Source organism: Phoenix dactylifera, chromosome 2, assembly GCF_051530095.1.
Source record: "Phoenix dactylifera cultivar Ajwa chromosome 2, Ajwa_hap1_PhDact_Kaust_v1.1, whole genome shotgun sequence".
NCBI classification, from domain to species: domain Eukaryota; kingdom Viridiplantae; phylum Streptophyta; class Magnoliopsida; order Arecales; family Arecaceae; genus Phoenix; species Phoenix dactylifera.
This window is the reverse complement of record NC_143191.1, coordinates 36,183,593-36,206,994: the sequence shown is the minus strand read 5'-3', so window position 1 is coordinate 36,206,994 and position 23,402 is coordinate 36,183,593. Positions and strand designations below refer to the sequence as shown.

General features: G+C 43.3%; 2 protein-coding genes and 1 long non-coding RNA gene across 5 annotated transcripts; all 3 read right to left on the bottom strand.

The window, feature by feature from the left end:
• Positions 1-1,129: 1,129 nt before the first annotated feature.
• LOC103701506 (auxin efflux carrier component 2) lies at positions 1,130-4,849 on the bottom strand. Its single transcript, XM_008783581.5, has 6 exons — positions 3,327-4,849; positions 2,877-3,177; positions 2,286-2,371; positions 1,952-2,109; positions 1,788-1,864; positions 1,130-1,700 (listed from the first exon to the last, which is right to left on the bottom strand). The coding sequence occupies exons 1-6, from the start codon at positions 4,522-4,524 to the stop codon at positions 1,634-1,636; spliced, it is 1,887 nt and encodes a 628-aa protein (XP_008781803.1). The 5' UTR covers positions 4,525-4,849; the 3' UTR covers positions 1,130-1,633.
• A 1,431-nt stretch (positions 4,850-6,280) lies between these two features.
• LOC113462362 (uncharacterized) lies at positions 6,281-11,495 on the bottom strand. Of its 3 annotated transcripts, none has more exons than XR_005512873.3 (3): positions 7,287-11,495; positions 7,086-7,200; positions 6,281-7,000 (listed from the first exon to the last, which is right to left on the bottom strand). It is a non-coding gene; the product is annotated as an uncharacterized LOC113462362 (long non-coding RNA). The 3 variants fall into 3 exon arrangements; XR_005512871.3 differs by having other exon boundaries at positions 7,086-7,208; positions 7,287-11,489; XR_005512868.3 differs by having other exon boundaries at positions 7,086-11,489.
• Positions 11,496-18,656: 7,161 nt separating this feature from the next.
• On the bottom strand, positions 18,657-20,068 carry LOC103701508 (WRKY transcription factor WRKY51-like). The gene is made up of 3 exons (XM_008783582.6): positions 19,296-20,068; positions 19,058-19,183; positions 18,657-18,962 (listed from the first exon to the last, which is right to left on the bottom strand). Exons 1-3 carry the CDS (start codon positions 19,943-19,945, stop codon positions 18,794-18,796), a joined length of 945 nt encoding a protein of 314 aa, XP_008781804.1. The 5' UTR covers positions 19,946-20,068; the 3' UTR covers positions 18,657-18,793.
• Between the last annotated feature and the right edge of the window lie 3,334 nt (positions 20,069-23,402).

The following is a 23,402-nucleotide window of genomic DNA, read 5'->3' as shown; positions in this document are numbered from 1 at the left end:
GACAAGTAATAAATAGGTCCTCCTAAAGTTTGATCATCTGCATTAATTTGGGAGTGTGACATCTGTTACATCTAACAAATCTGCCTTCATATAATGGGATCGGTGTTTCTTTCTTTCTTTCTTTCTTTCTTTTTTTCTTTTTTTTTTTGTAGATCACTTCTCATGATAAATGTTGTTAGATGTGACACAGATTAAGGATCATATCTAAGAACAGCAAAAACTGCATGCATCTTCCATCATGGAAAAGAACAAAAGATCGAAATACCTAAGATGGAAGTGACGAATATATCGATGCAACAAGACCGCTTGCTTATGGGACTTGATCTTGGACGAAGTCGAATGGCCAAATAGGATCTATAGATGAATCCAAAATTAGTACAGCAAACTTAATGTTTTTTCGATGAAAATACAAGTTAGTTTTAATAATAGTGTTTATATTTGTATTTCCTACTGGTCCTAATGGAATATCCAATAACTTTTCTTCCTTAGATCTTATCAGAATCAGATAATAAATTAACAAGGTGGCTTGCAAATTCTATTCATTACTTTGTCCAGACAAACATCATTTCCATCATTCTCTGCTTCTAGCAGCCGATTCAAGGTTGCCATGCTTGTTTTTCCCTGGTTAAAGTTTTCTGTCCATTTTTCTCCAAAAAAAAAAGAAAAGAAAAGAAGGTTTCCAGTGCCTTACTCGCTCCGATCCCTTATTGTTTATACTATGTTCACTTGGACTTGTTCGACTGCATCTAAGCCTTTCCCAGCCATAGAAAATAACAACAATTAGACAAAAAAATAAAAAAAATCCTATCATGTGCACTCACTGTATCTCGAACCAAGAGAGTGCCTTGGATTCTTCAATGGGAACTGAGGGACACTTTTCACACCCAGCTACTATTCACATGCACTGCCAATGAGCAGACAAAAGAAACCAAATAACAATTAAAGGTGCAGTTGTGGTGTCTGTCCAAAGTTACGAAGTCTCGGGCAGGATAGTGCAGCGAATTACCAACTCTTTCTTTTTGATAAAGAAAGGATAGTTCAGTGAACCAGCCCTTTCAACCCTTCAAAGTTTTACCCAGCAGACCCGCGTGGGAGGCCATTAAATTAACCCGACCTATTTCAAGGTAGCTTAAACAGTCAAAGATGAGAACGAACTCATCGGTTTTAATTTTGAGGACAAACTAAGGCAGAAGATCTTTAGATTGCATGTATTATATTAGTAAGGTTGGAGGTCTCACCAAGTCTTCACTGGAGAAATCACATGCACGTCTTACCAAGCCACTTTATGTATGGGGCTTGACATCAAGAAGCAAGAAAGTCCAGCCTAAAGGCTGGACAAATTCGCATCCCAATAGATAAACAGATTAAAATCTTAAAAAATTTGAATCTCGCATCCCAACGATCACATGCTTGAGCTCTAGTGATAAGCCCTTACTTTGAAATTAACACTAAATGCATGGCACCTAGCTTCCTAATAATAATTTAAAAAAAGGCACTTTGCTTGAAGAGACCATGCCTTAGTACTCCTTCCTCCTATTCCTTGTTTGCGGTATTCCCGTTGTCTGGTTTCCTCCCTCTTTTCTTCAAGGTTGTGTCAGTAGGCTCTCTCTCCTCACTAGTTTCTGTAAGCCGCCTAGACTCCGAGCAGAACATAGTAGAGGATCGTTATCGGCAGTGCAATAAGCATCCCAAAAATAACTCTGCAGAAGAGAGACTTCATCGACTCAGTCATACATTGAAACGATAATAAGTTTTATGTAAACTTGAGGATTTGAGTTTGCACATACGCAGTACTAAGGATGTCAGGGTGGCAGTTGTACTCCTTGGCAAATACAAATGGTACGATCCCTTGAGGAAGAGCAGCCTGTCAACAATTAATTGTTGGCCTGTTAGATCGAACTGCGTCTATGGTTTTAGGGTTTTTTAAGGCTCGAGGGTCTCAAATGCAAACCTGAACAATGGCAACATGCAAAAGGACTCCACGGAGCCCAATGGCAATGGATGTTGCTGCCATCACCGCTGGACCCGTCAAGAACCTAACAGCCATGGAGAACGCCGCCACGGATTTTCCGCATGCAATGATCTTTGATTGCAGGGCCATGAAGAGTCCTATTTGATGACCAAATGGAAGACATTAAGATGTTCTACCTTTTCTATAGAAAAATTAAACGGTGGGCGCATTTGACCACCGTTTCATCGAGGAAGCCAAATGATTAAACTACAAGTTTGGCGTTTCTGAAATTTTTTATTGCTATCTGTTTAGATAAACAATATAAAAGAAGTACCTAAGCTGAACATAGCCATCCCCAATCCTGCATCAGATAGTATTGATATGGAGCCTTTTATTATCGTAGGCATCTCGATGTTCCACCTGAAAGTCGATTTAGCATTGCACCACCTTAGCAAAACTTGCGAGTTAAAAATAATTAGCCAATAAAAATTCAAACCAGCTGATAGGGTCCGAACACCTAAAAAGAGAGTGAATATGGATGTCAGTGGTAATTAAGTAGGTTGTACCCCATTACATGCTTTGCTAATTAATTAGAAAAAGAGAAGGACCCGAAAAGACATTTATGGAAGTCGTTCAGATTAGATAGAGATATGGTATCTGTGATTGATGGTGTAAACGATAACAAGACTATACGGCAAAGAAGAATTAAAAATTCAAAGAGTTGGAGCATCTTGGGGCTCCACCAGTAGCATGTGCTTCAAGGTGCATGCAAGTATCCAAGATTGTAACCGGACCATTATGATCAATAAAAAATAAAAAAGGATCAATTAGATATCCATTAGAAATAAGATCGCACTGTAAGAGAACACGTTAACAATCCAAAAACCTAAGAGGAGAAATTCTGAGTTTAAGCTAGCTTGTGCACCTGAAAGATACGAGGGACCACACCAGGCCGAAGAGACTGGAGTAAGTGTTAGGGTTTCTGATGAGCTTCCTCCACACCATGATGAGGATGAGCCTGGTCATCACACTGGCTGGTGGCATCCGGTGGTTGCTCTCCACCAGCCCTGCGACTCCCCCCGTGTCTGCTCCCTTCTTCTGGTCCGCATAAGGAGACGCCGGAAACTTCCCTTCCTGCAGGCTCTTGCACCCGTCCTCTATTTCTAGCTCTCCATTAACTCCTGCCTTCCTTATTGGACTAGCATTTCCACTAGGTGCATGCAATCCTGTGACATAATACTTCGATGTTTACTTTGCACTAAAATGACTGTATAACTCTAAAAAAGAAAAGATTGCACCTAGATAATAACGGAGATAACTCGATCTGATGGTTTTCTAAAGTCCAAGGAAGATAAATTAGCTAGTGGTATGATACCTTTAGGAGTGGGGATATCCAGATGGAAAGCAGGCTTAGAAGGATCCATATTTCCAAAATCATGAGAGGCAGCCCGGTTCACCGCATTTCTTAGATTAGCCTCCGAGCCCGGCGAGGCACTCGAGCTCCAGACGAACATGTGGAGCTCCTTATTAGAATTAGCACTGGTGGATGAATTCAGGCCACCATCCTTCTTACTGCCGCCAGCCAAACCGGAAAGCATGGGATTGGGACCCGGGTAGGTGGAAGAAGAGGTGGAGAAGAGCCCCCCATTCATGAAGTCACCGCTCTTGCTCCCATCTCCCTTGTGCTTCCCGAACCTCATCCCTGGCTCCTCCTCGAACCCACCATTGCACCCGCTCCTCGGGCTGGTCACCTTGCTGGGGAACATGGCGTAGAAGTCGGTCTGGTTGAAGCTCGAAGCCCTCGGGGTTGGCTCTCTCGACGATTGGACGGAATAGATCTCGACTCCGGTGAGGTTCGAAGCCCTCGGAGTCATCGAGGTCATAGAATTAAAACCATGAGACTTGTTATAGGAGGACGCCGTCGACCTCGCCGCCGAAGAACCGGACCTCCTGACTACCACATGGAGCTTCCCGTCCTGCCCGATCTCCGCATCCGCTTGCAGCGGCTCCCGGCCATTGAGGGAGACCACATCGGACTCGACTCGAAAGGAAGTGATGGATCCAGCTATGTCAGGGGGGAATTGCTCGGAGATCAAGGCCTTGGCGCCCCGGTACTCGAAGAGGAAGAGCATGAGGGTGTACCAAATGACACTCTGCAGCACGACGATCTGGACCATGAGGCTGCCGGAGAAGTCACCGTACATGGCGCGGAGGAGGGGGATCCCCATGACGAGGGTGTTGGGGAGGGTGGAAAGGGAGAAGAGAGTGATCGTCCAGTCGATGTTGCCGCGCTTGGAGAGGTTGTGCCAGAGGAAGAGGGCGAAGAGGATGACGACCTTCTGGAGGGAGTCGGCAGCGATGAAGTGGTAGTTCATCGCATAGAGGTTGTTGGTGGAGATGAAGTGGAAGGAGAGAAGGGGGACGGCGAACACCGCCACGAAGCGGTTGATGCCGGAGCATTGCGCCGGAGTGAAGATCTTCCACCACCGGACGGAGCCATAGGCCAAGATCATCGCCACATAGAGCGGTACAATCGCCGCCAGAACGTCATAGATGTCCTTCCCGGTGATCATGGCGGACTAACTATATATTGCAAGCCGAACGCAGGCACTTACAAGGTAGACGGACGGAGAAAGAAGATAAGCTAGTAACAGGATGTATACTCTTTCTAACTCTTACTCATGGTGTTATGCTACGAAAATCCTGATGGGGATTGGAGCTAGAAGAGATGGCATGCAAGGGATAATATGTTTTGGGAGACTCTCACAGAATTTAAGAAGGTAGATGTTGCAAGTAGAATATAGTAGAGGGCCTTTTCACCTTTTTTCTCTTTTTTTTTCTTGGGGGCGGTGGGAAGAGATGGGTTCTACCGGGAGGGGCTCCTGGATTGGGGCTGATACGTGCATGGGTTGCTGGGTTGTCGAGAGTTGGTCGTTAAACTCATCAGCAATCCGACGTGTCCTTCCTCTTCTGTCCACCTTGGAATGCTGCCCTCTCTCGCCCCATTGGCTGGCCAAGTGTCCTTTTTTATTTTTCCTATTTTTTCTGACTCCACCTGTTTTATTATATACGAAGAAGGAGATGCAAAAGAGCAGGCGATTCGCCAAGAGTTGCTGGCCAAATCCAACGCCACATTTTGATTGAGTGATGGAATCACATCAAACCGAGGTAATTGGCTTGTTTTTTCCCCATACATCCATGCTAATCAAACTGCTTGGAGTATAAAACTAGATCTTTTTGCACATCTGATTGAGATATGTGACTTATTCGACAATTAAAAAGACATATGGTGCACAAGAAGTTGAAACCTGCTCGAATTTTATGGAGGCTATCTATCGTTTTCCTTCTCTGCATATACTCTAATAAAGACATGAACATTCCCTCCCAACTAAAAAGTTAAACAATAAAATTTTAAATAAAAATCAGAGATGCAAAAGGAGAAGCCAACCCACGAAAGCCTTCCAAGTTCCAATTTAAGCTGCAGGGATATATTCTTCAAGAGTGATTATCTCCCAATACCCCTAAAAAACCCAGCACTTTCATGAAAAGACCAACACTTCATCCAAACCTCTAATTAACAAGCAGGCAGCTTGTAAGCACTTAATGCTTTCAAATTTTCGAGTAAATAAGCACATTCTGATTCATTCTGACCTATTCTTGGCCATCTAATTAAGCTCTTCTCAGTTGGACCCAGTGAAAAACAATCTCGAACCCAACCGAACCCTAACCTGGATCCATTCTTCCGATTATCACGTCTAAATGGAATCCAAAAAGGAATGCTTATTGACCTGGATTCAGTCCTCTTGGAGACCTGAAGCTGCTCATGGTTATATATTATTATAGATAAAAAGCATTCCCCTGTAGATTCACCAAAAGCTAAGCCTAGATCTACCTGCTAGTATTGTTTCAGACTTCAGGCAAAAAGATGTAAAAGCTATGGAATATGAAGCGCTAGCTGGCTTCCATTGCACCACATTAATAATTAGTATAGCTCCAACTGCCGAGGTTATTAATTTGGATGACACATGCTTTGCTAAACTAAAAATAGTGTATGAGATCTAGGGATTGAGCTAAGCCATATGTTAGCTGAAACGGTAAGTACGTCGGAGCGAGACATTGATGGGTTGGAAACCTGTGCTTGAAAACGAAAGTGTCTCGGTGAAGGCAGACACCAGCCCAAAAGTCTCAACATATGGAACTAAGATGAAGCCATGAGTCAAAACTCCTGGAGGTTTGACTTGGTTGGAGATGAATGACTTTGTACTTAAGCATCTCTAACATGGCTATCCATGCTCTGGAATAAAAAGAACCAAACATTAGAACGAGATATCAGATCAATTCGTTTTAGACCAGCTTTATAGGCACTCATTTGAACAAGAAGCCTTGGTGAAAATTAAAATACACATTCTTTTTCCAATCCAATGCCAATCAGACTCTATAAGCTAAGAGATTCATAGACTTGGAGAGGGGGAGAAGAAAAAAAATTCATGGACTGAAATATTAATGCCCAACAGTGGTGCAATACCTCCCATTCTCAAACTCTCTGAAATCTACTATAAAAATACAGACTCTGGCGGTGCATCTCCTCGAAATCTACTATAAAAATACAGAGTCTGGCGGTGCATCTCCCCTAGGACGTGTGTCCCATTTGCTAGTTGTATGTTGGTCTCCGCAAGGAGTAACTAGAGGCACCATCAGCTTGTCACCGGGACAACTAACAGATCATGGTTTAGGTTGCAGATTCATGCAAATTAACTACCTCACAATGCATGCCATAAGGTACCATTGATTCGACCCCAAGGCTAGGGGAATCATGTCTGCATGGGCATCAAGGAAGGCACAATTCACATGGATCTGTTCATGTTAGATCGTGCAGTTCTCGACCTGCAGGAACCTCCAAACTGAACTGTGACTCGAACAAGAAGGGCTTATACATTAGCACATTCTCTATAATCACAAAAAATTAAAATTGATACCGCAAGAGAGCATGAAGAAATAGTTGTTGTTGATAATTCAGTTCATCTTTGCAGTGTATGAATTAACAGGTTCCTGTCAGACGTACTCACATAAGAAAGTATGGACGAAATTAGACAATATTGCGCCAACAGAGTTAAAATTGATGGGGCCAATTTACCTTAGAAAGATATAATTGCATCACAGTCGTCCACATAACCTGCTGTGCTAGGCCTGGATTTTGTTCTCTCTCTGATTGTTCGCCACCTCGGACGATTGCTACTTCTCGAGTACTCCTAAGGAGCTTGATGCAATGAAACAGTCAAAAGAGAAACACAAAAAGTGTAAATATGAACCTGAAGGAAAGAACAAAGGCATCAACCTGCAACAAAGCAATAGCATCTTGCTGTCCCTGAGTTACTGCTTTTGCTCTTTCCCTGTAGGTGACTTCAGCTCCCAATCAAACTTTGCTGTTGTTGAAGGTTTTTTCCTTCTCCCTTTTTTCTCAAAAGAATATGGCCGATATACCAGCAGCTGGAATTTAACACGGGACCTCTCCCATGTTGGTGATGTTGTCATCAATATTTCATTAAGAAAAAGAAATGATAGAAAGGAAACAGGGGGAAAAAAGAAAGGAAATAAAGGAGATGACGGAGAGCAGCAGAAGAGAGGTCCCAAAAACCGGCCCAAACACATACAGCCCTTCAAGCCCAAAATAACTTAAAAAGAAAAGATGAAAAAAGAACCCATAAAGGACAGGTAACAAGAAGCAAAGGGTTGTATGCCAACAAGCTCCTAGACCCCCAGACCAAGAGAAAGCACCAGTCTTTTGCCTCCAACAAAATAAAAATCCTCAGCAACCAAGGTCAATTACAAAACAGAAAATGTGGACTTAAATAATCGCAACTAAAAGATTAAAATATCTACTTTTCGTGACATAAGTTTCCCTTAGAAGAAGCAATATTCAGTTTACAGGTTCTCACTTTTCCAGCACAGCAAAAGGGATATCATCAAAGATGTTAACTTACATTATTGACACATATTAGACAAGTTTCAATTAAACAGAATCTCACATAACAAATAACATAATCGACAAGAATAAGTTTCTATTTTATCTTTCCACAGATTAAAATAAAGGAAACAAGTGAATTAATTTCAATAAATATACTTCGCTTCACCTGAAAGAGTCAAACTTGCAAAAGTTGATACCTTGTACTGCTTTCTTATAGATGTGGACACATTCAGACACCATAAAGGGCTGCAATTGCACAGATTTATGTCCATTGTATTATGATCAACCAAGATATAAGTTTGTAATTGTTACATAGAAGCACATATATCGCGCCTATGAAAGCAAGGTGTGTAAACTATGCCTGTGTCATCATTCTAATAATCAAAAATGCATGTAAACAACACATTGGGTTCTGTGGTTCCCAACTTATATATTAGAACAACAGAGGCCATAAGTGAACAGAAGGTTGATATTGAAGAACTGAAGACATGGATGATGAGCATTCTAGTAATGATGTATATATTTAATTAGTGAGATGAGCAAGACTGCCTCCAGATAGAATTCAGGACCCTTTATTGGCAGGAAACAAAGAAGCAGCACTAAAGCTGCATGCCCATAGAATAATCAAAAAAGAAGGGATATTAGATCATGTGCCAGAAGAGGTGAATGGTATACAGATCTGGAATCCAGGTGCTGTGGTTAGTTTCTCATGGGCAATTATACGATGCACATTATAAAAAGAGGAAGATCTTATGTCTAGCGACAAGTATATATGCTAACCTAGAGATTGAGCGACTAAAATGTAATTCTGGTTCTAAATGTTGTGTTTCATGTGGGCTAACTAGGAAAGGATGCATAAAAGGAGTAGAGGAAACATAAGGACCGCACCAATTGCAATACAAAGGCAAAGGACTAACTGAGATGATATGGGCATGTGCAAAGCATATATGAAAAGACATAGGAAGATGGACTCTGATTTGTTTCAGAGGATGAATCATACAAAGTAAGATATGTAAAATAACCTGGATAGGCATTGTAACATGGTATTTCAATAAGCTTATGCTGATAGCAGATGTAGCTATAAATAGGAAGTCCTAGTCAAGAATTTAAAATGTGAGATAAGTTTTGTTGCTTATGGTTATAATACCTCTAAGTCTGAGAGAGTGAAGAATTAAAAATAAATAGAAGTCCTAGCTATAAAACCTATCACATAAAAGTGGAACTAAAAGACTGAGTGAAGAAAGATGGAAAATGCTTTGAATGCAAGCATTCACCAGCCCACTCAGACGCCAAACCCAGAGGAATATTATAAGCATGTGATTTGAGTCTTGGCCATAACTGGCAACTGAGATCGATACATTAACTAATTATAGAAGGCGATACAGTTTACTCCTACAAGATGGTCCACTGAAAAAAAAATAGCATGGCATACACATTAAGAAGAATTTGCATTTAAAGAGGTATCAGTTTGCTCCATGTATGTGAGTCAATTAGCAGATTATTAGAGGGGCTCGTGAAAAGGATTTTCTAGCTACAAAAGAAGCTCTGTATCTTGCATAAGTGGAACCTTCTACTGCAAGAACTGAAACAAGCTAACGGGAAATTTTAATCAAACAAAAGAAATGAAAATCACTAGTACTGATGTAGCATAAGTTAAAAATTTCTGGAGAGAGAAAAGATGGGAAGCATCACAAAGACTCATTGGCTCATGGGCATAAGAGAATGCAAATTTATGATTTGCAGAGGCTCAAAGTTACTTGTTCATTATAGAAGTCAACAAATTGGAAAGATAATAATGATATCTCCCTCAGCAAGATTTAAAAAGACTGGGAATTTTAAATAAAAAAGGAGAACGCATTTGTGAGCAGTGTTAGCTTAAGAAGATTGAAGATCTTGTTATAACATACATTTGACAGAAAAAACGTTCAGATAATTGAGGTATCTACATGGACTTCCATTACTCCTCTGGAGCATTTTAATCACAACTGTTCTTATTATCCTTGGTTTGTCCAACTAATATTTCTCATTATACACATCTAGACATCAATCCACAAAAAGATAGGAAATTGAATTTGTATAGATATAAAATCCTATGACCAAGGAGCGGACGGTAAAGAAGATATCGACCAATCATCAACATAATGTGTGTTGGCAAGTGTATCTCCCTCTGTTAAAATTTTTTTAAGAAAGTATTCCTCAAAAGCTTCTGATGCACCTCAGTGAATACTTCCATAATCTGGGTAAAGAGAGGCAGATGCAGGTCATCTTCTTTCCTCAAACCCTTACTGATATGGAGAAAACCTTTTGGTGGGTCATGAACGAGAAAGTGTAAAGAGGTAAACTTGATGCATTTAAACACTCACCCATCTACTTGGGCCCAAATCTCATTTGTCATAACAACATACTACAACAAGAAGACAGGGTATGCCCTAGCATTTAGTTCCATCACTTGCTCTGTCTCCGGGAGGTCCAGTGCAAGTGGTATTCAACTTTTAGCATCCTAATCCTTTCATCATTTTTATGAAATAATTATCAATATTGTTCCCACCATGATTTGTTTATAAAAAAAGTAAAAGGGAAAGTATCTAACAAGAAAACCTCATTGGTGTTTTTAACCTCATTGGTGTTTTTAAAAGCGTTCTCTAGGTCAAACGCTGAATTCCTAGAATCCTACCCTAATTCTAGTCAACAACTGATTCTTCCAACATGTAGTCTAAAGCAAAGATTATGTAAAAGCAGTGCACATCTTTCATCACAATCTTTGACGAATTACCCTTATCATCAACTTAAAACTCTTCCTCTGCTCATGTAAGCGCTAAGCCAGAAGTCTTAATAATTGACAACATCACAGCAAAAGCAGATTCCCTTTTTCTATTTCCTCTAATGATTTGTTAAAATAGATTCTTCTAGACCAATCAAATGAGCTCGATCTCAAAGAGATTACAACATCCAATGGTACATGATAAGCTAAGAGAAAAATATAAGAGGAAAAAAGGATAGCAGTATAGAGATCTACAGCAAAACATTTAATATTAACACTTGTTATCATTTAACCAGTAATTTTAGTTCAGTTTTCAAGAAAGGTTAACTAGACGCATCTGAAATCTGAATCCAATTACTATACCATTATATAAAGCACGCGAAACTTGGTTGACATGGTTAAAATCAAAATAAAAAATACAACCTAATTTAAGCAATTGGACCCGGAAAAGGAAGGATTTTTATAGAAAAGCAAGCAACGTTTTCCCCTTGGAGTGCACATAAAGAGAAGCTAGAGCATCACCGATTCGAAGGAAAGGAGTGGAAGAACTATGGAACAAGACGACTCCGGCGTCGAAGAGCATTGGGGTTTTAAGGGGTTTCGGGTTTCATGGATGGGAACCGAGACCTCGGAACCGTTGCGTGCTTCAAAGAATGGGCGGTGTTGAAGGTATGAACTTCCCAAGAGAGAAGCGGAAGCCATGGAATCGAGACGAAGGGGAAGCAAAGGAGGAGGAGGAAAGCTGTAGGGAGCGGAAATGGAAAATATTTTTGAAATCCGAAAAATTATCCGTTCCTCCCCTCCATAAAGTCAGATATAATTTCCTCTATAGTGATTTAATTATTTAAGAGCCTTTTTGTTATGAGTTCAAAGAGAAATTGCAAATTATCTGCACTTCCAAAATTTTCTAGCATAAAGTTAACAAATGGAATATATGGAAAAAAAGATAATATTATTTTATGAAATACGTAACGGGAGAATACTTTGCAAGTGTTAATGCATGTTTAATTATTTAACGATTCCCTGATTTACAGGTTTAATATACGTACACCAAACCTAATAAAGTTTGAAGAAATATATGTGCAGAAAAAAGTGATATTGTTATGGGCTATAATTACGGAGAACATGCTCATCACCATACTCAAATAAAGCAGTAATGCATGTTTGTTTGCTTGGACAGATTGATAGTGTTTGACGGTGCATTTTTTTTGCTATTTCATAACAAAAAATAAAAAATATTTTTTACTTTATTTTATTTTTAAAAATATATATAGGTTTGGTATAAGTAGCTAAGATGATGATAATAATGACAAAGATATTGGAGGCTGTGACGGTGGTTGTGATGAAAGCAATAGTGGTCGGGCATCCATGATGTGGCAAGCCAAGCCTTCGTCATGAGGGTCGGCCTTTTGTTTAGGCTATTTATAATTTAGAAAGGTCGAGCGGCAAGCCAAGCCTTTGGCGCAGAGGCCGGTCTTCTGCTTGGGTCATTTACAACCTGAGGAGGTCGAGTGGTAAGCCAAGCCTTTCACACGAGAGCCAGTCTTCTGCTTGGGCCAGTTACGACCTAAGGAGATTGATTGACAAGCCAAGCCTTCGGCACGGGGGCCGACCTTCTGCTTGGGTCATTTATGACCTAGAGAGGTCGAGTGGCAAGCTAAGCCTTCAGCGCGGGTGCTGGCTTTAATGAGACCCCAGGCATCCCTAGGGTGTCTCCTTTATTAGGACTCGAGCGTCCCCAAGGTGATCCAAGTCGAATACGTTTGTCACAGCCATCCGATCTGAAAGGCAAAAATATGACAAAAATATTTTTTAAAAGATAAGATTGGGATACAAAGGACCTCACTGATAACAGGCGCGAGGGTTGTTGGAGTTCCAAGCTCGTGGGATTGGGGCATTGCCGAGGTGCCCCAACCTAAATGACGAAGACCGACAGTTGCTGGATTCCGAGCTTGTTTGAAGACTTTAGATCGGTGATGAGCGCCTCGTGCTTAGTTTCATTATCTTATGTGGAGAATTTGAACTAGAGATTGTACTCCATGATTACTCCGTCAGGGATGGTGAGTATGGGACCAGTCCTGCTGCCCCCCGGGCCCGATGACCCACCCATGTGCAGGGTCCATGGGCGTTCGGTGGTCATCCTTTTGAGGAGCTCGGTTATCCGAGGCACTTAAGGCCACGGCAGGTTCGCCAGCAATGGTGTTGATGATGCCGGTTGTCAAGCGATTGTCGATTGACTTCAGATGCGATGGATCAGAGATCAAAGCGGGCACTTCTAGGTCCTGTCGAGGACACACATACAGATAAATACGCTTGCACCAAATGAGTGCTTTGATTTTATCCTTGAGCTGAACACACACTTTAGTGTCATGGTTGCGGTCTCGATGGAAATGACTGTACTTCTTCTGACCTCTCTTGGTCATCATGCCTTTCATTGGTTGCGGAGGGCGTAGATAGCTTCGGCCTTCAATTTTTATGAGGATCTGGGCCCTTGGGGTAGTGAGAGGGGTGTATTTCCCAAACTTTCGAGGAAGGCCCTTGAGTCGCTACGAGACCCTTTCACACCAAGGCAAGACACCCTCGGCTCTCTTTGCTCCTTGCATCCCCCCTTTCCTCCTCATGGGGTCTCCTACTAGTAGACTCTCGACGGAAGGCTATGGTTTTCTTTGCATTGGCGTACTTGTCAGCTTGTGCCAGAATTTCGGCGAAGTCGACCGAAAAGTGCTTTTCAGCGTAAAGAGCAAGCTCGACGGTTGTAGGCCACTTTTCATCGCTGACATCACGACTGACTGATAGGTCGCGAACCTCCATCGTCACCACATTGAAGTGGCTAACATGGTCCCTAAGATACTTTTTCTCCTTCTGCTTAATATAAAATAGTGCGTCCGAATAGCAACGCCGTCTTTGGCTTGAGACGAAGTGTGTCACGAAGAGACGAGCGAGCTGCTAGAAAAAGTGGACAAAATTGGGCCGAAGCCCGAAGAACCAGAATTGAACCTCCTTACAAAGGGTTGCGGGGAATGCCTTACAAAGCATGGGGTCGATGGCTCCATGCAGTATCATGAGAGTCTTAAAGCTCTCAAATTGGTCTTGAAGATTCGAGGCACCGTCGTACGACTCTATCTAGGGCATCTTGAACCGAGGTGAAATCAGGTCCTCCATGATCCGCATGGCAAAGGGGGCTCTGAGGAGAAGTTGAAGTCGTTGTTGGCCCTCAAAGCCCATCCCGTAAGAGCCCGAATCGGCTGGCCCCTTTTGTCGATTCTCCGATTGAGGTCCCCATCCCGGCGGGATGGGGACTCGATGCGGCGAACGGGCAAGAGGCTCTACACATAGTCTTCGCTGGAATAGGGGCTTGGAGTACGTTGTTTTCCATCCTGGCCGAGATTGCTCCGCAGAGTACATCGTCTTTGGTGAAATTGCTCCGAATCTCCACATTGGGAGCGATGGCTGACCATGCCAGGTGCATGTGGTGCGCCGACGACCGAGACTGGTGGCCAGGATGGTCGGATTTATGCTGGATCGGCTCCGGTCGTGGTGCTGCCTGCAGCAGACCCTAGACTGCCGTGGCCAACGGCCGCACCTGTTAAATGACCTGGTCGAACTGCTCACTACCCATAGGCGCAACGGGCCATCTTGGTGGAGAAGACTCCGGCTTTGCAACGGCCCTCGGGAGGTCAGCGCACAGTGTTGCGAAGCACGCAATGCATCGTGGGCTCCTCATGTCTTCATGCTAGTTGTCTCTCCCCTAGATGGCCATTGATGTTGCTGAGGGATGGTGGCCCTCCTTATAGGACCAATCTGTTGCCGCCAAAATTGGGCTGAGGTCGGAGCGCAGCTCGGACAACCCTAAGGTCAGCTGGAGACGAAACCAAGTAGGTTAACTGAGGTGCGGGGGTGGTTCTCCTCCGTATATGGCCTACAAAAAGTCTGCTTTCCGAAGAGTTTTCGACGAAGGACCCTCCGATCTTAAGTCAGAATCAGAAGGCAACAGTGTAGAAGGGAGAGAATTTTAGCAGAGTGTTGGCTCTATGAGTAATATTGTATGCATACTTGAGATCTTTCAAGTTGCCCCTTTATATAGAGAAGCTCATCTTGTCATTTCCTGGTCTGACGTGGCATGCAATGATAGTCAAGTAACAGCTGAGGCGTGAGTGCTAGTCTGCGTGGGCTGCGGGCAATGCTGGATGTAGGTCATAGTGCTATCGTGACTACGGGCCACCGAAGCTGTTGGTGTTAGGACTGTTAGTCCTTTTCGACAGTCAGTCCTTGTTGACACGTGTTGATTATTCTCTTCGGCTATTGGTTGTTCGGCTGGATTGAGGTTGCTCACTTCGGTTGGTCAGTGCTCATTAGGGTCGAGGCTGTTCTCCTTAGTTTACGTCCAGGGTCGAGGGGGCATGTATGGTCCGAGGTCGAAGTGTCCAATATTTTTTACAGCACCTATCTATAAAAAATTACAAGGGTTATGTAAAAAAAAAAAAAATATTTCAAAAAAAAAAGAGATAGAGATGTACGTTGGTTTATGCCAGGCCTAGCTCCATGGGTGAGAGAGAAAACGATAGGTTGGTTAGCGAGTGCATGATGAGCTTCGCGTGGGCCAACGGCTCCTTGGTTGCCCATGCAATAAACCTCCAAAGTAGGAAGCGGCTGCTGTCAAGTTATTCAAGCCCTTCGTCTTCTGAGGTGGTAAGTAGTAAAAAAAAAAAAAAAGAGAAAGTGGACCCCGGTGACAGGGAACAGGGACTACACACCGTAGACTAGAGGGGTTAAAGTTCTGAAATAAGGTACTCCAACCTCCAAGAACCCAAGGCCAAGGCATGGGGATTGCCATTACTGGTCTCCTTGAGTGACCATTCCTTACGCGGTGGTGGAGCCGACCGCGGTCTATTACGAACCAACTTGATCTTATTCGCATCCAGTGTACTCTCAGGCCAATAGAATGCTAACTGTGTCATATTAGCATGCGGAGTGACATCTTAGCTGTGTCAGGGTCCAGAATTTGACGCCGAACCAACCTCGCCCAGCTTTTGCAAGCAATTGGTTGTTCCAACTTTTTATCAGGACGATTGGAGAACCTTTAGACCGCATTCTTGGTCTAAAGTTCGGATCACCAAAAAAAAATTTAAGAAAACGACAGGCAAGAACCAAGTTGAACAATGGACCTTTTGTATTAAGTAATTATAATTCGTTTGCTAGTGGTTCAAGTCAAAGGGAACAACTGGAGACATCTCGGTTTGGTCTGAATGCAACGCCACGCAGGAGAAAAATAAATGAAGGGTCCCCTTCACCGAGCACGAACTATAGTAATTAATCAAGCCATCATGTATTAAATATTTGGAAGGTGGAAGACTTCAACCCCGACCTGCCCTGAAAAATAATATTCTGCGTTCCTGGTCCAATATATGAATTCTTCCTTCCAGAAATTCGAGTAATATTATACTATACGGCTCCCAAGTTCTTCCGCAAGACCATACCTAATTTCCTTCCACTTGGAATAATATAATTTCGGACGCAAACATCAATCCTGACTTCAATCTTTTGTTCAGTGTCATAAGATTCTTCCATATCGAGTTTTACGTCACGGACTCTGGGTAGGCCTATTGAAAGGTCCAATTAGCAGCTCATTGGATGATAATAAATTAATACGATTTTTTAATCTAATGTCCTATAATGGACCGTATACTATATTGCTAAGCTTAGTTGACTATTCACTTACGGGTCTAAAAGCTACGGTCATTTAAACTTTCGTAAGCAAAGTTGACCTACCCTCACATGTTTGTTGACAATTATATTACCATATTTCAGAACTATGCTTATAATGCAATCCCCTCCCACTCTCTTTTTCTATCTCCATAAATGCCATAGGTTTATAAAATATCACCATGTTGTATGTTGTGGTTCAAATTTGGCCTGAGGATGACCATGCCGGAGGAGTCGAAGGAGCCGCCGGAGCGTCAGGAAAAATGGGGCAAGATCGCCATCCGCGTGCCGGAGTACTTGCACAAAGCCTTACCGGTGTTTTCGGTAAGGACGCTCGGATGATCAAGTTAGGAAAATGTATATTTGGTTTTTCTCAAGAGAAAGAGAGTCCTCCCTTTGGGATTACCTGACGGGACTATTTATAGTTCCTGTGGAGAGGCCCAAGTGGCGGAGGCATTGTCCGCCTTCATTATGAGGGGGGATGGCTCTTAGCCGAATGGCGTGCAGCTAAAGCTAGGCGGTAGCTTGCGGTGCCCCCGTTCCTGAGAACGGTAAGGTGTTGACAGTCGTAGCAGGGCATAGTCGGAGTAGTTACGAAGCCGTCCTTTGACTATCGTCGACCAGCTCGTAAAACGTAGCGTAGTGGCATTATAATATATGGCCACGTAGGAGGGTGTAGGCGCGCACATGGTTGCAGCCGTTGGTGAGGCCGAGCATGTCGAGAGGTCGCATCATGCATTCGATGAGGTCGGCCTGATGGGTGGTGTGGTAAGCCCAGCACCTCGAATTCCGAGCTCAAGGGTCAGGGCATATTACTGAAGAGAACGTCCTGGACCTAGTCGGACGAGTCGGCGGGTACAGGAGGTCGGAAGAGCTTTCGGCGGAGTTTGAAGTCGGACTGATTCTAGGCCGAATCGAGGACACGTCTGGTCAGCGTCGATGCTTATTGGGCTGAAATTAGGTGACTCATTTGTTGTGGGCTGGACGATCCATTTAGCCCTCCATCATTGCCTATTTTGAAACTAATGTAGTATTGCAATCTCCCTGGCACTCCATTCTCTCCCAAAAGAGCACTGGTTTATAAATCGACATATCTTGAGTTGTCTTGACGTTTGCAATGCCAACTTTAGTATTTATTATCAGTAATTACTGTTGTGGTTCAAATTTCCCTATCTATTACAATCTCGGAGGCTGAGTGCAGTAACATGTCGGCCTAATCCAGATAAGTCCCTAAAATCCGTTTGCACGTAACTCGAATAGTTTCCCAAATCAGCGGCTTGCACAAAATAGACCTACATGCGTCATCATTAACACCACTTCTAGTGTTTAACTTGGAATGGTCCAATTTCCAGTTCTCCCCACCAATAATTTGTCATACGAAGACACGCCAACACAGTATGAATTCAGGTATCCTACAAATATATCTACCTTCCAAGTATAGTCGGTTTTACAAACATGCCAAAGAAAGTAATAAGCTGATTCCTCATGGCGCGCTCACATCTATGTGTAAGTGAGATGCCGGTTTATTAAAAAAAAAAAAAAAAAAAAAGAGGTAATAAGCTAACTCTTCTTCACATCAAAATTAGTGAAAACGGTGAGTTCTGAACTGAATCTGTGAACAATTTAGCCTGACTTTTAGCTCAGTTATGTTTTTTTTTTTTTTTTTTTTTTTTTTTTTGTGTTGGGGGGGGGGGGGGGGGGGGGGGGGGGGGGGGTATGAGATTCCAAAGTCTGAGCTTAAAATCCCCTTCGTCTTTCTCAAAAATAACCTTAACGGCTTTTCCAATGCGCTGTTGGTCGTAACTGTCCACCTAAATTTAAGTTATCCTAACAAATGGCCACTAGAAACCAGAGTAACTACACAAATTGACAGTTTCCTAACAAATTGCCATTGGAAATCGACAAATCCACAAATTATTGCCGCGAGATTCGGCCTCAAACTCTCGAATCTTAAGGGCCTAATACTGCCATCCTTCTTGGCCCCTTCCGCGCTTCACTGCGGTGTGCAAGTCAAGAGGGAGAAAGATAAGCGAGCATTGGTCAACGACGACAGACAAGAAGCCGGACACCGGGCCCCACCGCCCGCAACCACCACCACCCCATCCTTTGACCGCCAGCCTCATCGTGGGTCCCGCCTACCAGCTCTTTTTGACCCAGGCTTGGGAAACGACACCGGACTTCAAAGCTAAGCATTAAATCCGCTTGAATCACAGCACACAAAAGGACAAAGTCCTTAATCACACGGTCCCCTTCCCAACTGTTCCATGGTCAACAAATAGTCGAATTTCCTAAAAACTTTACTTCATCTCCTCAAAATTTTTTACAACATCAAAAAAAAAACACAGGAGCCACATCACGGTGACGGGAACACAAGATGGACGGCCTGATCACGCAACTTGGTACTCCCTTCATTTCAAGGAGAAGACTCCATCAGGAGTTTATCGTTGGACAGCGATACAGGATTCTGGGTGTGCCGATGCTCGCCCTCGTACGTTACGATCAGCATCGACGGGTCGTCGGGCGCCCTCTCCACGTGCTTCCTCGCCGGACACCCCCTCACGCTGCTGCACTTGTAATAGCCTCTGCAAGAACAGCAAGAACAAACGAACGGATCGGATCAGTCCCAGAGGAGCGGATAAAAAAGATCAGACGGCAGGGAATGGCAGAGCATAGCAACCTGGGATAAGGAGAACCCTTGATCGGCTTCTGCCCGTACTTCCGCCACGAGTACTCGTCCGGCGGGATATCGGCCATCCTCGAGCTTATCGCCGGGACTCGTATCGTCCTCTTCACCCGAGATTTCCTGAAAACCGTTACGCGTAGATTAGACTAGAGGGCACAGGTATTTGATAACATGCGCGGGTAAAGGCGGTTCCTATCGTGCGCGGGAGGGGAGAGGGCTCATTCTGTGGTACCTTCTCTTCGAGCAATGGCAGCGGCCGCCGGAAGCGGCATACTTGCCGGCGGCGACCTCGGAGTGAGCATGGCCGTGGCATTTTTTCTTGGAGGACGACAGCGGCGGCTTGCCTGCGGAGGCGGCGGGGGCGGCCAGAGGGAGGAGGGACGAGCCCTGCTTGCCGTTGGAGACGCTGCCGTCGCCGGTGATCGACGAGAGGAAGGAGGAGCTGGCCGATGAGAGCGGGGCCGAGATACTGAAGCTCTCCTTGGAGTACTGGACGGAAGAAATCTCACGGCGCAGGGCCGGATCGGGCTTTGTGAAGTCCAGGGTTAGGGCCTGGGGCGCCGCAGGAGGCGGCGGCGGGAGGGACGGGGGCTGCCGCGCCAGCCGCGGCGCCGGGGCCAGGTTGAGGTTCTGCGCAGCGACAGGAGAGGCGGCGGCCGGCGGCCCGCGGCGGAAACGGGCGTGGCCTGTCCGGTTGAGGATGGAGATGACCTTCTTAAACTTGGTGACCGTCTGATCGGCGATATCCCTGCAATCAGACGGCGACTTCTGGTGGGTGAGCTGCAAGACCAGGTGCTCCAAGCTCCGGAGGCCCGCGGAGGCGGCCTCCTGGATCGCGATCTGGTCGTCCACCTTCGCGTAGCCCATCAGATCAACGGCCATCGGCGACTGACGAGGTCCAGAATACCTTACGAAATCGAAATTGGAGCCCTACAAGCCCTAAGCGACCATTAGAGATAAGAGGAAAGAGGGGAGAGATTAGATTGGAGCTGGGGGAGAGGAACCGAGGGTGGGGAGGGGTTATAAGGAGAAGAGGGGCGACCGGAGAAACCGGCTAGAGGATTCTTAGTCAAAAGGGTCGTCAGATCGGACGGTTCTGATGAAATCAACTTCCCGTGTTTTTTCTTGCTATGCGAACGACTCCGCGTTCAACAGAGTAGCTGGCGGGAAGCGTCAGTCATAAGGCGGACTGCCCTTTTTAAAAGAAGTTCTTCTCGAGACGGGATCTCGATATGGTAGCGAGATATCCCGTAACTTCTTCCTGTAGCTGGGTGGACTTTTGGATAACTTCTTGCCACCTTGGTGTGTGCTTTTTTTTTCTTTTTTTTTTTTGAATCTCCAAGTCAGCTTTTGGTATCGCTCGAATAAAAAAAAAGGCTTAGACGATCGATCTAAATGCATATAAAATTTATTTAATACCCACTATTTAATTCAACCTTATTTTGAGTAATTCAATTTAATTCATCTTATTCCTAGTAATTCAACTTCACTTAGCTAATTTGATTTAATTTGATTTAATTTGAATTTAATTTGAGATGAGATTCAAAATTTAGAAGTTGGATTAGATTATGATTTGCCCACAATCTAAATTATGGTGTGTTGTATGCTATTGAACTCAACTTAACCCTGTTGTGGACTAATCATATCTTGATTGAATTGTAGAAGATTCTTATGATTGCAGGAGAGCTAATCATAGATCAAATTTCGAGCCTAAATTTTATTTATTTTTAATCAAATTTTGGCTCGGATGTATATAAAAAATTGATATTTTTTGTGTGATGACCAACTTTATTGTGGAGGAACCGTCACGACTAACTAGATCCTCCTGTGGAGGCTGGGTGAACTTTTGAATAACTTCTAGCCATATTGGTGTGTACATTATTTTTATGGATCTCCAAGTCAACTTTTGGTACTGCTTGAGTACAAAAAAAATAAACTTAAACTATCTAGATGCGCATAAAGTTTATTTAATATTCACTATTTAATTCAACTTTATTCTGAGTAATTCATCTTATTCTTAATAATTTAACCTAACTTAGCTAATTTGGTTTAATTTGAATTTAATTTGAGATGAGATTCAAAACTTAGAAGTTGGATTAGATAACAATTTGTCCACAACCTAAATTATTGTATGATGTATGCCATTGAACTTGACTTAACCCCGTTGTCGGCTGCATCATATCTTGATGGAATTGTAGAAGATTAGTATAATTGCAGGAATGGATCAAATTTTGAGTCTAAATTTTATTTATGTATAATCAAATTTTGGATCGGATGTATATAAAAATTTTGAATTTTTTTTTTGGGGGGTTCAAGCCCATGATCTGCTTTATTGTGGAGGAACCAGTGTTAGCGATGACCAAGTGAATGACGAGAAAACGAAAGGTGACATCGCGAGAAAACGTTGGGAAAAAAGTGGATGCAGACTTGGGGGGAGTAGGGACACGCGAGGCATTGGCATTTGAAACGGGGGGTCGACCAAAGCGACCCGTCTCGGAGACCGGATTTTGCCGGTGAGCGAGTGTAATCGTCGGATCGTCTCTAGATCGATCAGACGGTCGTGGGGCAAAGAAACGGTTGACTGGGAGGAAGGCCACGATAATAATAATTGTTTCGATGGCTTCTCCTCGGCGTTGCCGCTCCATCAGATGACCGACGCGTGGCAAAGTTAACATCTCGGTTCATCCTAGCTATTAGTTGTCCCTAAATTATTGCCGATTTTTTTTTTTTGGCGACTTTTCGTTTACTTTTGCTTTTTTATGGTTCCGATAAAGAAGAAAGGCAAAAAGTCAACGAAGGAATAGTGATGGAGGAGAGAATCGCGTGTTGACGTTAAAGATAAGACTAAGAACAAGTCGTAGGACGAAGGCAATCAATGTTCAATGGTGGGGTCCGGACTCTGGATGAGTGCGAAGAGGACCATCCTTTCGGGCCGTTGGATTGAAGGGCCTCAGCGAATGAGGGCGGTAGGATTTTATGCCGGTGTTCCAGATCAAACTACGGATGGACCTTTGTTCTATATCCTAGGGTTTTGAACGAGACGCGTCCGCGGACCGCGGTGGACTTTAAAACGAGGAAGGTGCGGCGTCTTTGTTGGTCCTTTCTCAAGGCACCTGGCAAATTAGAAAAAGGCCTTGGGAGAAGGACTCGGCCGTTTGGTTTGGTTTAACTTGGCCCATACTTGCGGCTGGGAGTTTGGGTATTTTTCACAAGCAGGTGGCGAGCGTTCTTCAAATAGCGATAGGCCAGTGCATGTATAATAGCTGGTTCGGATGGTCCAAAATGCACGCCATCTATCACAGTGTGAATTGCCTCGATCAGCGGAGCGGTCCGATTCAATCACCGCTGTACATGTACCGATCATTTAATTATAATAAATTTTAATGAATGCCAGTGCCACGTCAATAGACATTTAGATACAAAATGGCCTTGGATTCCATCTATCCAGGACACTTCATAGAATGTACTCGCTAGTTTTTCCAAATCTCATCGTTTACCAAGTCATCTGAGAGCAATCCTTTAAGTCGACCTTCTCAACGTTCTCTAAAGATTTCACGTACAATTTCAAAAACTGGAAGCTTCCTTCTTGTCTTTGAAAACAAAACCAGAGTAAAAGAATATCCTGATATGGGTTTTTGCTGTGGTATACGTATCCTGATATGATTGTGCCCAACTAACGGTGCTGATTGCGTGGCCGCGTGGGCAGCGCCTAGTTTTTTTTGTTTTTCTCAGCACTATGGAAGAGAGGTCAAATCTAAATAAAGAAACTACCCGGCATCTGCCCGACCTCTTTTAGTCAACACAGAATCTGGAAATTTGTGAGATGAGAAAGATGGAGGCATCTAAAAGGAGCAATAGCGGTGCCTTGGTTTTCAAGCTCAAGGATTTGATCGGGAGTCGAGAGTAGTATGTAAGTATGTAACTCCTCTCCAAGGGTTAAAGCTTCGTTAAACCATTCAGCCACCTCCTGTCATCTATTAACTAATTGAAACCAGGAGGACTCTTTCGAAATAAGATGTTTGAAATAATAATTTAGGCATGTTCCGTTGATCATAAAAAAAAGCACATATTTTAGAGTAATTTATTTTTGGTTGAACATGTACTTTTCTACGAAAGTTGTATAAAATATTTATTATATTTTTAATAAAAAAATTATCTACAAATTTTGATGGCTGAAATGTATTTTTTTTAAAAAAATATTTTGGTTTTTAATTGGTGAAAAGTGGCTTTTTCATATCTTTCATATTTTTTCTAATGAAATATGAGAATTTTATTTTGATGGGAGTATTATTTTCCATCTCTTTTCTTAAAAAAAAAACACTAATTAAATAAAAAATAT

What these genes read in the sequence shown, in the direction of transcription:
- LOC103701506 (XM_008783581.5), bottom strand. Translation starts at nt 4,524, where the DNA reads ATGATCACCGGGAAGGACATCTATGACGTTCTGGCGGCGATTGTACCG. An exon ending in GATGGCTATGTTCAGCTTAG is followed by an intron (nt 2,110 to 2,285) that starts GTACTTCTTTTA and finishes GTCATCAAATAG; the next exon opens with GACTCTTCATGGCCCTGCAA. An exon ending in CCTGACATCCTTAGTACTGC is followed by an intron (nt 1,701 to 1,787) that starts GTATGTGCAAAC and finishes TCTCTTCTGCAG; the next exon opens with AGTTATTTTTGGGATGCTTA.
- LOC103701508 (XM_008783582.6), bottom strand. Translation starts at nt 19,945, where the DNA reads ATGGCCGTTGATCTGATGGGCTACGCGAAGGTGGACGACCAGATCGCG. An exon ending in TGCCATTGCTCGAAGAGAAG is followed by an intron (nt 19,184 to 19,295) that starts GTACCACAGAAT and finishes AACGGTTTTCAG; the next exon opens with GAAATCTCGGGTGAAGAGGA. An exon ending in AAGGGTTCTCCTTATCCCAG is followed by an intron (nt 18,963 to 19,057) that starts GTTGCTATGCTC and finishes CTGTTCTTGCAG; the next exon opens with AGGCTATTACAAGTGCAGCA.